Here is an 18,324-nt window from a genome sequence, read left to right on the forward strand (position 1 = left end):
AATATATATATATGTGTGTACGTACTCTTATNTATATATATTATATATTATATATATACATATATATATATATATATATATATATATATATATATATATATATATTTCTGATTCCTCATTTTCATACATTTTCATTTATTGCATGTATAATTATAATTAGAATTGCATTTTGAATCTTGAATTATGGATCTGAAATGAAAGAATCTCTTTAGATTTATTTGCCCGAATTAATTTAAAATGAAAATAATTTCAAAGGAGCGCAATATTCTGTGTACGTAGACTTTTCCGGTTCACTTGGCACAATAAATACTTCGCAGCATTTGATTAATCAATCGGAAGAAAGAACTTTATTAATTGTCCAATCAAAAAATGCTTCAAAGCATTTGTAGTATAAAAAGGACCATAGTTTTTAAGCCAGTTAGTTGTGTAAGTGTAATTGTAACTTATAAATTATATATTGTAAGAATTGATATGAAGAGAATATTCGACTGTAGTCAATTCTTCAGATACAATCACTTACAACTACACACAGAAAAATACATACTATATGTAAATAATAATTGTGTTTTATGTATTTCAAAGATTCATATATTTGCAAATCTATCACAAGTTTATCACAAGCATCAAATTTATTCAAAATATTCTGAATATCCTAATAAATTTAATATTTCAATCAAGATTATTAAGTTAAAAGTTCGATTTGCTTTATAAAATTATATAAAATCGTTTCTTTGATTTAATTTTATATTACTGTTTAAAAGGAAACAAATTTTTGTTTTAAATATATAATAATGAGTGTTTCTAAACTTTGTAACAAGTACATTTTAAGATTATTATCGAGAAAATATTTTTTATTAAAGATAACTGTTATTTAAAAGAAAGAAACTAAATTAAATAATTATTTTGATTGGCAATGGAATGGTATTTTTTACGTTAGATGTGATGTTTATGATGGGTGACGTTGACCAGCACGCGGCGAGTGTTTTTTTGCAACATACTGCGAGCGATTATCAGTGCGTCCTGATCTCATCTGTTATCATTCGTACAATGAAATTTTCTCGAGCAAATAACGTCACGACTTCGCGTATCATCGTCTTGCTACATTTTAAGATCCTCAAGACGAGGATCACGACAAATGTCGAAAAACATCGAAAAGAATTTGAAAAAAAATATAGAAAAGCTTCCTATATAAAAAAAACGTTAAATATTCTTAAAAAGATTAAAGATAAATAAAGAGAAAAAAAGGAGTAATGAACAAGACAAATTATTTAAAATTTCGAGGAGCGCTCAGCATTTAACAGAAAAAGCAATTTTGTAATTATTGTAAGATTCTTTAACAATGATTCATGCCCTTAATTAATTGTTCATTGGATGTAAATATATAAACCATATTAAAGAGTCTTACAATTACAAAATTGTTTTTTTCTACTGGATGCAGCCGATTATTTTCTCTATCCATTTTCAAACGCACTTAATTTGTATCTTTCGGATCTGAAATTCGGACTTGCTTGTCATTTAGCGCCAAAAGTGCGGAGTGGTGACATCACTTGAACACTAACACTAGTAATGCGAGTGGAGCAGTGGATATGTGATGCTTCGAGCTACGTGTAAATATACATACGTTAATATTGTTCATTAATAGTACTCTCTAAACATTTAGGAGTGAAATCTCACTGCAAAGACATCGAAAACTGACCCAGTCTTGGAAAAATCTTCTATTTCCGATCTTTAAGAGTGAGAAAGTTTTAGAGAGCACACGCGCATTTCACGGGATTCGAATGTTTTCAAGCACGTTTTCATATATCGTAATGTAAAACGCTGAATCTGGATCGCATACTTTTAATCGATTCTTTGTACCGATTGATTTCTAACCTAATTAAGTCAACAATCGCGTCGTCTCCCGCAGCATCGGAGTGAAGTTGTGCGGTATCGGAATGAAGTTGCGCGGCATCGGAGTGAAATTGCACCGCATTCGAATTTTTCGGTTATTGAGAGAACGCTGCGGGTAAGAAACGGATCTGGCGGTCGAGTCTCGTTTAATTGATATCTAACTGTAAATAGAGTCGTAGTTAAGACGCGTGATTCGATATTCGTCGTTTACTTGGCATATAGTTTCAATGCGATGAAATCGAGATGTGTGTTTTGTGAGATTTAGGATACGGGTCAAAGTAATGCTACAAATGCTTTAAAGCATTGTAGTGGGACCGCATCTTTATTCAATTGCGATCACAGAAATTCAATACTGAAAATTAATTATTTTAAGTATTAAAAGCACCAAACAAGTGTGTTATTCAAAATAAGTAATTAATCATTATCTTCTAACAATAAATTTTTATAAGGAACCTGACAAAGAACAGCAATTGCTACGTTTGCAGTACTTAATGTAGGTATGTATTTCATTTCGCAGACGTTCATACTCGATTTCATTTCGTATTTATTTGTTCTCTCATATAATATTACGAAATATAATAGTATTCACAATTATAAAACACGAGAGTGTACAATTTTGTTTCTTATCACGAAAAGTGCATGCGAAGATTATGAGTAGCAAAAAATCGTTGGAATGTTGCGAAAGAATAACATATATTAAACTGAAATAAAACATCGTTAAATATTACAGTGTAATCAGTATGCGTGATCAGATGAATCATATTTTCCTGAGTTCCTATTGTGTGATTTGGAGAAGTGCAACGAATGAAAGTGAGACAAGGTGAAGGCCTAAGGAGGCATCGGGCAACGGCAGAATAATTGTTGGGTAAACAATATATTTAATTTATCTATATCTATATTTAATTTATTTTAATTTAATTGATTTATTTATCTATTTTATATTGATTTATTTGTGCTTTGTTTATTTCTTGATGTTACTTCTTACTTATTTTTTATTATTGTTCAATTTCTATAAATAATAAAGTGTTTCAGTTTTTTATATAGTGCACATAAATTATACGTTGGATTATTTTGAGATATATTAAAAATATATTTAAGATTAGACTTAAGATTCAATATTTAGAAATGCCTGTATTTTGAATATTTTTTAGATTTATAATTAATTATTTATATCATCATTAAATTCTCACACAATTCGCAAAAGTCTTTTTATATAGTATCTTTATGTCTTTTAAACATATATATTATTATCTGGCTTGTCAAATTTAAAAAAAATCTTTTATAAATCTAAAAAAATCTTTTTGTGGAATTGTATAATTATTTTGGCAAATATCTGTTCAAAAGAATGAAAAATGAAAAATTTGAAGCGTATAATCATTATTTTTTAAATATTTAATTATTTAAAGCAGTGTTATAATTGAAACATATTTTATTTTACAGATTATTACAACGCTGCTGCTGCGCATCAGATCCGTAAGTTTGAAATCATATTTTATTTTATTGTCCAGGAAATTGATGGAAATTATTAAATGTATAAAATACTGTACTATAAATATGTAGAAAAACAAACACCCAAAGAAAAATTAAAAGTGAAAGACAATTTCTTTTAAAAAGAGATAAATTGATTAAATTTTATAATTAAACTAATTTTAATTTTAATATAAAAGAAATAATTTTTAATATATAAAAATTTTTGTTTGTGACAACAAATGCAAAAGCAAAATTTTCGTCTATTATTTGATTTCTAAATTCAATATCCGTTTCTACAATTTTGTGATATCTAAGAATTAAGTATTCAGATTACTTAAAATTTGGATAAAAATTTTGTTATATTATATATTAATTATATATTACCGATTAATATTTCGTATAAACAAATATAGTTATGTTAAAGAACTCATTTACGTTGTCGATTATTATTTTCTATATATATTTAGCAAATACTTCAATGTACAATGAATGAGTTCACTTACCTCTTTCTAAACTGGAAGATGATATAAACGATGATCGCATTGCCGACGAACAGCAAAGCAATTAGGACCGTTGGCAGCACAACATCTGTAATATAATGCAGATTTGATTAATATTGATTAGGTAACGTGCTGTGTCATCGTGTTGATTCAATTTAGCGATACACTTTGATCGCTCGCGTTCAGAACCTCTCACATCGCAAATTGCTGTCAGTATTTTATGAATTAATAAAATTATTGTTTGCCTGACTGTCGTACAAACAAACCAGTATGAAAAGTTACTATTTATTTTGTTTTTCATATATATTTATAGTTCTAATAATAAAATATTAATCACTCATATTGACAATATAAATCATTAATTTTAAAGAAAGATAATGAATTGAAATGTTTTTTTAAATTCCGAAGCATTTAAATAACGAATGATTATATTTATATTCTGATATCAAAGTGATGGATTATATTAACTGTACTGTCGTACAAATATTATTGTAGATAAAAATTGTAAAAAATGCAAAAGAAATTTGAAAAAATGGATTCTGCCGTAATATAATGTTTGAATTAATTTTTAATATTAAAATGTTTTAATATAAATATATATATGTGAATTAACTATCTTGAATGCACAGTCGAGAGAAATTATCGTTTCAGAAAAAATTTGAAAAGGAAATCTTTATTCAAGCAAACATTGATTCTGCTATAATATAATATTATTTGCTAATAATAATTTGCAATACTAAAATAATATTTTTAATATACATACGTCACCCACACAAGTTGCGTTAAAATATTTGATCGTTTCGAAATAATAATAAATCTTATGTTAAAATATTAATATTTAATCGATAACATAATAATGAAATAATTCCAACATGTTAAAAACACGTGTCGCGAGAGCATAAAAAATTCATACAACAAAATTGATCGTGCAGGCCCATTCGCTTCGATTTCACATCATCTTTCGCCGAACGTCATCAACTATAGCGTACTGAACTTTGGACGCTACGGCGAATGACTGAAGTTTCCTTCTGCACGAAGTTTTTTTTCTATGCGAAGTTCTTTCTTTCTATCTATTCTTTTATAATTTCATATTTTCATTATTTTACCATTATTTTACTATTATGCAGCGCTTAAATCTCACAAACAATATGTTAAGTGATTCGGCCTAAATAAATAAATAAATAGTATTCCTATTTTTAAAATAATTTAGCATATTGTCGAATATATTTCTCCAAAATTTAAAAATAACTTCTTGAAAAGAGTATATTTTCGTGCTATAGATAATTATAGTAATATTCGATTAAGCTTGAAATATGTTGCATTTTAGGAAATATCTCCTTTTTTACATTAATCTCATCGATTTTCACTTAATATTGGTTTTTTAATATGTATATTTTATAAATGTTTTTTGATATATCGATTTTATTATATCGTTAAGAATTTATTGAAACACTTCAGAAAAAAAAAGATAAAAAGATGATTACAGTATTTTATCTTTTCTATTTATAGACAAAATATTTTATTTCTTTTTAAATCTATTTTTGAAGATAAATTTTTGAAAAGGTGGTAAGAAAAGAAATAATTATTAATAGATAGAAATAATTATATAACATTTATTATTTATTTGAAAAGAGTATGATATATATATTTTATATATTCTTTTATGTGTAATATAATCTATATCTTAATAAATAAACAATATATTTAACAGATAAAAATAATTAATCAATTATTATCAAAAAGCAAAAGCAAAAACAAGGACAAGTTCTCTATTCTAATATAAGATATGTATATATATATATATATATATTCTTTTACATTCAAATGACTAAGTAAAGGTAATAATTATTAAAATAATTTAAAATAATATAATATATGTTATATAATGCATGTTAATAAAATAAATTTTATGTTAATTAAAAGATATGTAGTTCTACCGAGCAAGTTTTATTGACGCATTTGAATATAAAGTTGTAAGAAAAAATAATCATTTCCGCAAAAAAATCATTAATATGCATAGCTTATTTGTGCATAGTATATTTGTGCATAGTAATAGATTTAACAGTTTTTTTAGAAGTTAACTCGTAATAATTTTTTTATCAACTCTTCAATTCTACTCTCAAAAACACGATGCACATGTAATAAATGACATAAGCTTCAGATTAAATCGAGTGCAACCGCACTCTGATATAATATATCGATCCAAATATAGCTGAAAAATTTTTATTGATAAAATCGTGCAAACATTACTGAGGGTGACTACGAATTATTTCGTAATCATGAAAGCACATCGCTTATCACGCATTGGTATCAGCTACTGAGCTTCTTAAAATTAATTGCCCTAAATTAACAGTCTTCAAAAGCTTATATTCAAGCGCTTTGCATTAGAAAAGGAATCTCGTATTTATCATGATTAGATATGTACGATTAGATAACCTTTGCGCTACATTTTATCTTATTATGGTATCTACTGATTTTAATCATTTCCGAGATAAGATAATGTTTTTGATGTTGTCGATAACTCGGGTCATTAACTTCTTTTGCACGTGAAATATAGTTGAAAAATTATAAATAAAAATCCAGAACTTTTTGAACATAATATTGAATATAATATAATATTCAATATAATACAAAAAATCTGCAAAATTCTCTTTACGTATTAAACGAAATTATTATTGCAAAATATGAAAAGAGTCTATTTAAAATTATTTTCTATTATAATTTTCAATAAAACATTCCATTTTTTTAAATGTCACGTATTATATATCTTTCAAATTTATGGATTTTAAGGATGGTTTTGATTGTATCAACTGAAAATATCAGTTAAACAACTAAACAAATCGATAGCAGGTAATGCTAGTCAATAAATCATATTTATATCATAAATATGCTCTAAAACTGCAAAAAACAAAATAAAAAAATAACTTGGCTTTATGTAACGAAATGACCATGTTTTGCTGCAGTTTTAAGTAAACAACTTTTAAATGTAAATTCTAATAAACTTTTGCATGAATATTTATTAGTATGTATACAAAATTTGATTTAATTCGTACTGCTACGAATCAAATTTGCAAATAATTATTATGAAACAATTTTACATTAAAAAAAAAAAAAAAAAATTAACACAAAAATTAAACTCTATTTTTAAATCAATAGGAGAATTGTGCTCAAATTCTGACATAGATACTCAGACGAAATAGATCAATCCATGAAATATTTATATTTTCGGTAATATTTTGAAGCAACGTATACACATTTTTAATATCCTTCGTTTCTGTTCTTTAAACGAGTAAATATTTAGAAAATTGTATTCTTTTCGAAAAATTTCCTTGCAATTACATCACCAAATATTGTGTGAAACTAAAGCCTCCATTTTCATGTGCGAAAGTTCATGAACGTCACCAATTCACGGAACACTCGTCGCTTTGACAACACAGATACTGATAACACGATAACGATCTGTGATTATCGGAATATTCAATCTTTGTTGACTAAAACTGAATTACTTTTATTGCTGAATTGGAGAAATTATCATTATATTCATAAGAGAGAGAATTTAGTTCACTGACCTACGACGTAGTCTGTTTGCTTCATCATGGCCGATTGCGCTGAATCCATAACGGGGCTGACGCTACCACTCGCGACTGCGTCCTCGCCACGTCCTATTCTCACCCCCGTTCCAAGAATATTATCCCCGGAGATACTCGCTAGATGATGATGCTCGTTTTCTGACTTCACTATCACCGCTGACGTGGCTGTGAACAAAAGTTTCAGAGATATAGCAATTGATCGTGAAATTGATATAAGATTCCTCGAAAGTTCCTTTGCGTAGAAAATGTAGTATCTTTCGTTGAATGATTCTTCATAAAAATTTTGAGCACAAATTTTAACATGATAAAATCTAAATTTGCGTTATTTTCATTTTGGTATTTGATGTGAAATTGAAGAATATTATATTTCAAATGCAGATTGAATTAAAGTTTTAGCTCAAAAATTTATTAATAGCTTTTGCTGTAAATTATCTTTTGAAAAATTTATAATGCCGATAATCAATTTAGGTAAACAAATTTTAGATGGATGAAAAAAATATAAGTGCCTAAATTTTTAGTCAAGATTATTTAATTAATTCCAACTCCAAGGAATGAGAATATCGTATAATATGAATAAAAATCTATTATCTTTCCACAAGAGTTAACATTAATTGGAATTCTGATTAAAAATAGAAACAAATTAGAATTTTCTAGTTGAATCTATTATAATTGTAGTTGAAATAATCAGCTAGGATTCTGATCGATCGTTAGAATTTTTTATTCGTTTATTTTCAAACAGAAACTTTTCAGTGCACAATATTTCTAAAATTTTATGAATTTAATCTCTTTTTAATTTCATAATTTCGAATATTATTCTGCATGTAGCTTTTTGTTTGCTATATGATTACTGTATTTTATCTGCAACAGAAGATAACGAATGCAAAAGTGAGTAAACAAAGTTTTACATTTTATCGAATAATGTCCCAGTGCAATGCTATGTAAATTCTACTGGTCGCGACCGATGTTGTCGATAACTTTGGGGGAATAATGTATGCACAATGTAATCCGGATTTGCGCTGCAGGGCAACAAATTCTGGTATCGAGATCTCGAAATAATAGTCGATAAAAAAGCTAATCGGGCAAAAGCTAATTCGCCAAAAAGCCTTGATAACCTCGTGTATCGATCTTGACAATTCTCCCTGCGGTCAAGGGGAGGAATAAGCGATTGGCCTGCGTAGGAGTGTTTTATTAGTAGATCGATAGAGTGGTTTCTGCGGGAGAAGTGGAAATCGTTGTCATCCTCGAATCGCATTCGAGCATCTTGATCTCTTTGCAACAATTGCTGTATATCAGTTGCTTTATCAGTTGATAAAAAACATTTAATTTAATTCTTTCTTTCCTTCATTAAACATATATTCGTGCAACAATCGTAAACAGAAAAATAGCAAAAAATTATCTCTTAAAAATTATTCTATTTCTTTTTCCTTTTTTATTCGAATAAAATATTTCCTGATGTACTTTAAATATTGACGCGTTATATTTTTTAAAACATTTATTTAAGAAATATGTATTTAAAATACGTGTAAAATTTTTTGTTATATGCATAATGCATTGTTGCATATCATTATACATCTATTATTTAAACGGATTGCATCATATCCTTTATGGAAAAATACGATCTAACTTATGAAAAATCTATTGAAAATTATTCAAATTGAATATTATATCCGTGAAATCAACTACTTGTTTCAATATCATTCATTAATCCAATAGTATTTTTTCAATTTTTTAATAATAATTCAATAAGTATTTTTTCACAATGAATGACACATATAATAGCGAAAGAATTGCTCTTTTTATTTTACTAAACTATTTTAAAATTTGAATATTCCAGTATTCGTATTCGATATAAGATTTATCTTAATTACAAAATGATATCGATATGAGCTTTATAGACAGTTGGAATATATTGTATATGAATTCTTTATTAGAAATTCATTTTTTTTGTATTTTTAGTCTCTTTTAATAAATTCAGAGAAAAACACAGAAAATTGTATAAGAATGACACGTAGATTATTACAATTTAATTCTAAAATTATACGTGACACATCTTGTATCTGATATTCTCGTTTGTTTCCAGTATCTGAAAATATACATTTCAGTTTATCAATTACGAGACACATTTATCAATAGAAGACACACGAATGATATTTTATATACACATAAAATATGATTCATATGTTCTATATTTAATATTGATCGTTCAAAATAATATCATATTTATGCTCTCTATTTTTATATCTATATTATGCTTTATATGTTAAAACAATATATATTTATTTTAAAATAATGCATATTATTTTAATGTAAAAGACCGATTTGATTCTAATTCTAAGAATAATATTAAATAAAATTATCAGGAAATGCAACTTTAAATTAAAACAGTTACATTTGTGTCATTAGATCCCCTTGATACGCTTAACACTGCGAACTCTAAATCTTCCTCTCTTCTCGGAATATTCATACAATATTCCGCGTATTCTATTTGGCTTTTGCCAAGGCTTAAAGCAATCTGCCAAACCTAATATTATTAAACGGAAACCCGGCTTCCCTGACTTAACTCCGGCGAATTAAACAGGATCGCAGGTTCGAGATAATTCCATAGGAATCCGCGAATTAGTGTGTCGATAACTAGTACTTGCGAATACCTACGTACCGTTAGATCTCCCGATTCCAGAGTAGTCTAGTTTTTCCATCGATCTCTCGAGGGACGCGCTCTCGCGAGAAAAGCCGACCCACATCCGGAACAACCGCTCATAAAACATGTTTACGACAACACGCGACTGTCGTTATCCCTGGGAGTCGCAAAAAGGGCACCCCCAGGCGAGATGCTTTTTTCCTAACATTAACACGTCGTGTTACCGTTACCGTGAAATATACTCCGCCTGAATTATCCTCCTTTTTCATTCCCCGGCAAATTGCGAATTACACGCGAAATTTTAGTCTTCTCGTGAAATCGCTTCGTTCCTTTGGCAGATAGCGGAATCGCGAACAAAACACTTGCACAAATCACGCTTCGATAAAATATCTTAAAAGCGTTTACGCACACTTGGACGATAAGGCAACGAAGCTGTAAGAGCGATAAAAAGAGTTTTTATCTTTTGTAGCTTATTACGACTCATTACTGAAGAAATATCAATTTTTGATAGTAACAGAAACAATTTTGTCAGATATACGAGAATAACAACTTGTATCATGAATTTGTTATTGCTTGAGATTTAGAAATTTTATGTTCTGATATCTCGTAATCCAACTGAATTAATTGATATAAATTTTATCTAAGAACACCTTACGAAAGAAATGATTACAACAAAAATATCTGACTGTTTGTTAGAACTAAATATTTATTTTTCTGTCGAAACTGATATCGTGTTATCCGTTTTTTTATACTCCATGAATTAATTTATAAAAAGTATTTGCTGTACACAAAAAGTATCGGTGTGAATTTAACATCTTACAATGTTTATATAATTCTTACCGTGTTAATATTATTTATTAATATTAACACCAACATGGTGTGGATTTAAAATTCAGAATGTTAAATCCAAATCATTTTTGTATTAACAACAACATAGTGGAGAATTATATAAACATCACATAGTGTTAAATTGACTCTCTAAAAGTGAATGTGTATATTATTACTGACTTCAGATTTCACGATTTTTTATTAATAATGCATCGATTCTCTCACTTTCAGAAATTATGATTTTCTACAGATTGAAATGCATTTCAATATGCAAAATATCATAATCTCTAAAAGTAAATCAGTATATTATTACTGAAAAACAATAAATATTCGCTGATGATTACATCAATTAAAAAAAATGTAATACTGAAGTCAATAATAATATACACATTCACTTTTGGAGAATGGATTTAATACTATGATGGTGTTTATATCATTCTCACCATGTTATTGTTAATATTAATACCAAAAATGATTTGGATTTAACATCATGAATTTTAAATCCATGACAATGTTGAAAATTCAAAAGTTTGAAATCCACACCATGTTGATATTAATATTAATAAATAACACCAATATGGTGAGAATTATATAAACACTGTGGGATGTTAAATTAATACTTTTTATAGTGTACAGCAAATGAAATACTTGTTATACAAATTAATTCATGAAGTATGAAAAGTTCTAGCAAACAGTCAGATATTTTGTTGTAATCATTTCTTTCGTAAGGTGTTCTTAGATAAAATTTATATCAATTAATTCAGTTGTGGATTACGAGATATCGACATAAAATTTGTAAATCTCAAATAATAACAAATCCATAACATTACATAAGTTATAATTAGCTCTTATAATAGCTCTGAAATCACTAATTCACTTTCAGAGAACATACTAATATTTTTTAGAATGTACTGTTGCTACATTAAGTTGTCAATTTAATTTTAGTTTATATTTTCTATTTATGATTTCATCTTGATGTTTCTATCTTTTTAGTCATTCATACTAAAGTAGACATACTATATATAGTCGTCATATTATTCTATTAATTTATTATTAATTCTTTGAAAATGATAATTATACATATTGTTATCTATTATTATTATTCTTAATTAGCTCGTATTATTGACCATTATTTTGTTCATAAAAACTCACAATTTTATTCTACTTTGTTCCATTTTCTCTATGCAAAATTTATGGAGCGTACTAGTCTCCTTTCATCCAAACTTCAACTCTCGTAACAATTTTTCCGACACAGCTGGTCTGGTCAAACTGCTAATGCGGAACTGACGATTCTATCGAATCATGCTAATATTTACCGAGGCGCAATTGCGTTTACCAGAAGACGTTGGGAAACCTTGCTCTTACTTCTCCCTTGAAACTAATTTTCACTCGACGAAGAAACGGCGCTTTCTTCAGCTGCCGTGCTACTCGTGCTACAAACGCTGTGTGATATAAATAGTATATGTACTGCTACTTATACAGTGTCTCAATATTCACTAGATATAGAAATAAAATTAATTAATTTGAGGATAATTTTGCCGTGCACAAGCCTGTCAAAAGAGATCAATTATTTACATATATAGATTTTCCTTACTTTGAATACTGTATAACGTTATAATTATAAATTTTGAAACGCAGTTCTCTCTATTAAGTAAAATCTATTTCTCATTAATTAAAAAGTTTTATCTTTTATCACGAAGCTTCGCGTAACAATAACGTTACTTATTTTCAATTCTAATTACACGGAAATTAATTTACTCGATATAGCTGTTTTCAATTCAGCTTAACCGTCTATCTATAACACGCAGATTGTTTGAAGACATACTGTACATTCATACGAAGAGTGTTTATCCAAACGCGAACGAATGTTGAATTACGTAATTATAATACGACCGGTGTCTCGATAAGAGAAGATAATTTCCGAGGAAGCGCAAAACATTTGTGAAAACTTAATATTATTTAGCTTTGCAAAAATTTCATCGCACATTTTTTTAATCCACCAAATCTAGAACATCTTTTAAATAATATCTATTTTTTTAAATTTCTACATCTTGAATAACATTTTATTATGTAATTATTTTTCATTGGATGGACAATCATAAATGAATGTATAAAATCGGATATTCATGTCGAGATGTTATAACCTATTTTAATTTTTAAAATAATAAACAAATTAAAAAATGTAATTATTCGTGTAAAATTTATTTAAAATTTGTAAAAATTGCCCACAATTTTCGTATTATACGTAAATTAGTGTAATTATTTGTGTTTCTTATATTATTTAATATTATCTGTATTTTCTCGATAATGAATTTCATTTATATAGCAAACAAATTAGTTGTTTTTTACATTATTATTAATTAACACGAAACTCCATTGACACAAGCAGAATCATATAGATCCAATAATCCAAAAAAAAAACCACATTTTGAAATTATATAATTATTGCGATTGGATTATATTTAAATTATCTTTATTTAAATATTTAATAAAAAAAAGAGTCTCTTCGTAATCGATATTTAAATTAAATTTGTAACGGATATACTTTATCGTCTCTGTGACTACGATTTTAATTAGTTTGTGGCAATTTTAAGTTCGTAACAGAGCAAAAAAGAGAATTTAACTTTCAATGAAACTAAATTATTCGTCAGATATTAATGTCTTGCGATAAAGGTTATATATAATAAAGGTTATATATAAATTTCTCCATTAACAACAATTTTTGAAGTCTTTCATTTTAAAGACACTTAAAATCTAGTTTACGTAATTATTTAAAAACATTTGCATTGTTTCCGAAACATAAAGTGCGCATATGATGATTTGAAAAAGATCTAATTTAAACTTTAATTTAATTATTATACTTTTAATGTAAATTAATATTCAAATAAAATATTGAAAGTATATTTATTTAAGTATATAATACATGTATTTAAATGTATATTTTAATATACATACATTAAATTATAAATTCGAAACTATTAATTTGTAACCTATATTATATAAAATTTTAATTACACTTCAAATGAAAATCAATATTCAAATAAAATAAAAAAATAGATATATTTACATAGAATACATATTTAAACATATATTTTAATGTATCTACATTCAACCATAAATTTGAAGCTATTCATTTGCAACATATATATCATATAAATTTTATTTTATTCATTATACTTGAAATATGAAAATCAATATTTCCAATAAATTAAAAATGTATTTACATATAAATGCAACAAATATTAAATATATACGTGTATTATAATATATGTACACTGAGAGAAATGATTTTATTACAGGAACAAATCAAGGGAAAATAAATGTGATATTTGTTAAAAAATCGATCGATTTGTTACGATTGCAAATTAATTCGTCAATGTAACAAATAATCAACAGCATCGCTAACAAATAAGAGGCTCATATATATAAAAGTCGTAGATGATTGCAGGATTCCAAATCGTAAGAAATTCTAATCAAGTATTTTCCCTACATTTGACTGTGCTTGGTCGATTTCTTACAATTTAAGATTCCACGATCATCTACATAAATGAGTACTATGTAAACGAGCTAAAATCTATCCAAAAGATAGGTTAGATTCTAGATAGTTTGCTTCTGTTCCTTAATAATTGGTTGGTATATAGCAGACTAGCAGCAAACACAACTACAAAATTTGTTGTCACATATTTACCGGTTAAAAATACTGGTGGCTTGCTAAATTAACAAAATTCTTTCTCTCAGTGTATGTTTAACTATGTATGTTTAACCATGTTCGAAAATGTTTATTTGCAATGTATGTATATTTAATAAGGAGATAAAATTCGCGATAAATCTCATGTTTTCTTCCTATATTTTCACTGAAGATAGTCACTTGAGTCAAGTAGATTATTTTCAGAATAATTAATGTAATCAATATAGCTGCCTCTCGGAAGTTTATGCTTTTAGTTATCTTAGCACGTGATATAAGTGCGCACGCGACAATCATATGATTTCTCCGAATAATTTCCGTCGTATGATCGTAAATGAAAAAAAAGGAAGAAGAGATTAAAGGGGCCATGTATGTCAATAATAACTGAGAAGTGCTCGTTCAGCAGAAGCTCGCGGGAGAGGGAGCCATCGTACGATGCGTTATCGCGACTTAATGTAGGAAGATTTCGATGGAACATACTGATTTGCCATAGGTCATCTAGTATCGGTGAACTCGGCATTCCTTTTTTTTTTCACACATTCTATGGAGCAGGCGTCGATCACGATGCTAATACAAACGATTTCTTCAGATCGTTCGATAAGCACGTGAACGATAGGTAATAGAGCTTATCATGCTGCATCTTAAATTGAAGCGAAGTGAATAGAGCGAACGACTCGTCACAATAAACGATTTATTATGTTTCGGCGACGTGCCTCTCTCACGAGATGAAGCACGGAATTGCCCGGATGAGTAATAGCGGATTCTGAATGAGAACTAATAAATTACGGTGAATTAAGATGATTACTGACGAACGGATATTATGTATGATCTTTAAATGAATTAGCTACGTATAGCAAAAATTTTCTCATCGAAAATAAACTGATGGACGCGTGGCGTTCTATAAATTTTCTCGATGAAAATGTGAAACAGTAGATATTATTTTCTCACCGTTTTTTAGACAGATTTTATCTTTTAAATAAATTCATATACACATTTATACACACAAGTATGGAAATTGTACTATATTGATTTATATTTATTTTTCAAAATGGATTTTGAAATGGATTGGTGTTCCAAATTTTATGAATTTATATACAAATGTAAACAACAATCTATTTCAATCAACGGAAAGAAGATAAATTTTTTAAAACAATGAATTCTTTCTTTTTATTAAAAGTATCACAAACTGTTTACTCAAACACGGGAAAGACGAAACAAATCGCGTATTGCAACTGAAACGCTCTGAGACGCTTTTTAATACTACTAGGCCATCCTTGCCTTCAATCGCCGCCAATTCTAGATTGCCCTATAATGCAGTTAATTCCCAAATAGACGGGAATTAACTGGGAGGGACTAGGGACTTTGTCTCTAACGATTCAGAATTGTTTCGTGAACGATTACGGAGAATCTATTCTACTACGCGTTTGAAATTTTCAGTATGGATTTGCCATTTGGATAATTTAAGTATAACATACATATCTCGCGAGTTCAGCAAGAAGTATATATTTCGTTTATTTGTACTGAGTTGAAACAAAAATTTGTAGCGTTACTTCATTTGTACTATGTCTGTATGGTTTTTTTTTAAAGTTTGACAATTATCGTGCAAAGTTTCAATTTTAATAGTCTATTTTTTTAAATAAACGATAACTTTTAACGGGGCAATAAAAAATATTCCTTTTATTTATAATTCGCAATAACTTAATAACAAAAATCTTGGGATCATTTTAAAAACCGGTTTTGTATAGAAAACGTTAAGTTTTCAGTTAGCAAATCGAAAATTTTCGATTTAAATTTTTTTGAACAAGCCCACAAAATGAGAAAAAAATTTGTTGTACAGTTCATAGTCTTTTTATATGTAAAAATTACTAAACTTGCAGAAACCTAAAAGACATATAGTGACCTTCCTAAAGTAGAGATTTTAAGATTTAAAATTATTTTTTTATTCTTGACAAAATTACAGTCACTTGAATTTTAAAATTTGTAGCGCTACGAACTTATGTTCCAATTTAATAAATCGACAGATACTATTAAATTTGTTCGCAATGATATATATATATATATCATTGCTAATATAAATATATCAGATAGTTATATATAACCTAGAATCTTATTTCGAGTCAAAGAGAGAGAGAGAGAGAGAGAGATTTCTTCAGTCCCATTTTTTCAGATATTAAAGAAAAAAATATTGCAAATATCAGCAAAATGCAAGAGAAATTTTGTGAATTGTTTCTAATGTTAGCACAGTCTATAAATATAAATGCGTATTTTAAAATATTTTAAAGTTACTGGTTATTAAATTTATTTAAAAGGCTTATAAATTTATTATTTAACAATATAAATTTATTTAAAGTACCTTTAAAATTAAAAAAATGTTTAAATTTAAAAAAATGTGTTCAAAATTAGGAAAAAAATGGAAGTTTCAAATTAATGATACATGACATTGAAAATTTATATAAATTTTTGAGATTATCAATTATAATAAGTTCTGTTAATTATATAAAAACATGAATTTGAAACTATTTGTTATTTGTATCTTTTTTAACCAGCATAAATTCGTGAGTTAGTATATTCGTGTTTATTGCAATAATTCCATGACAGTTCAAAGTCCAAATGCTTTAATATAATTGGGCAAGCTGAGCAATTTCAATGTGAACGCATTCGGAATTGCGTCATCCTTCCTTGAAAAGAATTAATTTTAGAGCGCAACGAACTTTTGAAAATGGAAGTCTCTATTCGACCGATATGGATAAACTATTTTTTCGAAGCACGTTTGAAAGAACAAAGTCATGCACAATTAAATATGCAGTCATAATTCATAGTCTCTGCAAAAAGTGACTGAAATTGGAAATTTATTCCGTTTATAAATGAATGTTGTATGAAACAGTTCAATATTCAATATTTAACAACACAATTTTATATACGTGAAAATTTTCTCATTTTATCTTAATTATTTTAATGACTACACTGTTCGATATTTTTTCAGATATTGAGACAAAATCAGTCATTTTTTATAATATTTTGGATGTTGAATACGAATGTTTTTATAAAATTCTTCCATCACGTTACAATTTCAAATAATTTATTCAATTTGCAAAAAAAAGGACTGTTTTTACGTATTTTTTCATGTTACAATTATTATGTATAACGTACTAGGCAAGTTTTGTTGCAATTAAAATTAAGTATATTGTTACAACTTTTAGACCTTAAAAAGATTTTTTATTATTTTTCAGCTACGGTTACTAAGATATTCATAATTAATATCCTATATCCTCCAACACATTACATATTGTAGTTATAATATGACCAAATATATAAAATAGCTCTTTTTGGAATTTCAAATGAAATTGTATCGTTATGGAACAATTTGAAAGCCGGATTTGTATTCAGTGTCGAAATACCTGCAGGAAATAACTAGTTTTTCTGTTTTTTTTTTCAAACAATGCTATTTGTCATTGTTACCGAAATAAAGAAAAGTAGAATAAATACTTTTATAAGATTACGTTAAAAAATTTATGTTAGATTTAATACATTTCACGTGTCTCAAACGGTTCACACAAATTTATGTTTTAATTTAACGATGAGTATTTTTTCGAACATAAATCTTATTTAAAAGAAATAAACAAAAAGATTGTAAATAAATCGTGGCTGCATATTTTATTCCAAATTATTATGTTATTAATTTAACGCATATTTTATTCATTTATCTTAGAATTTCTATTTTAA

The 18,324-nt window shown here is 27.3% G+C and overlaps 1 protein-coding gene across 1 annotated transcript in view; it reads right to left on the reverse strand.

Annotated features, from left to right (window-relative positions):
• Positions 1–18,324, reverse strand: part of LOC105621637 — a 58,622-nt gene that overhangs the window by 2,682 nt on the left and 37,616 nt on the right. The window contains exons 7-8 of the mRNA XM_012203104.1: positions 7,430–7,615; positions 3,864–3,948 (exon numbers count right to left, since the gene is read on the reverse strand). Of these exons, the coding sequence (XP_012058494.1) occupies positions 3,864–3,948; positions 7,430–7,615 (271 nt within the window). The remainder of the gene's footprint in view (positions 1–3,863; positions 3,949–7,429; positions 7,616–18,324) is intronic.

Source organism: Atta cephalotes, assembly GCF_000143395.1.
Source record: "Atta cephalotes unplaced genomic scaffold scaffold00035, whole genome shotgun sequence".
Taxonomy (NCBI): Eukaryota; Metazoa; Arthropoda; class Insecta; order Hymenoptera; family Formicidae; genus Atta; species Atta cephalotes.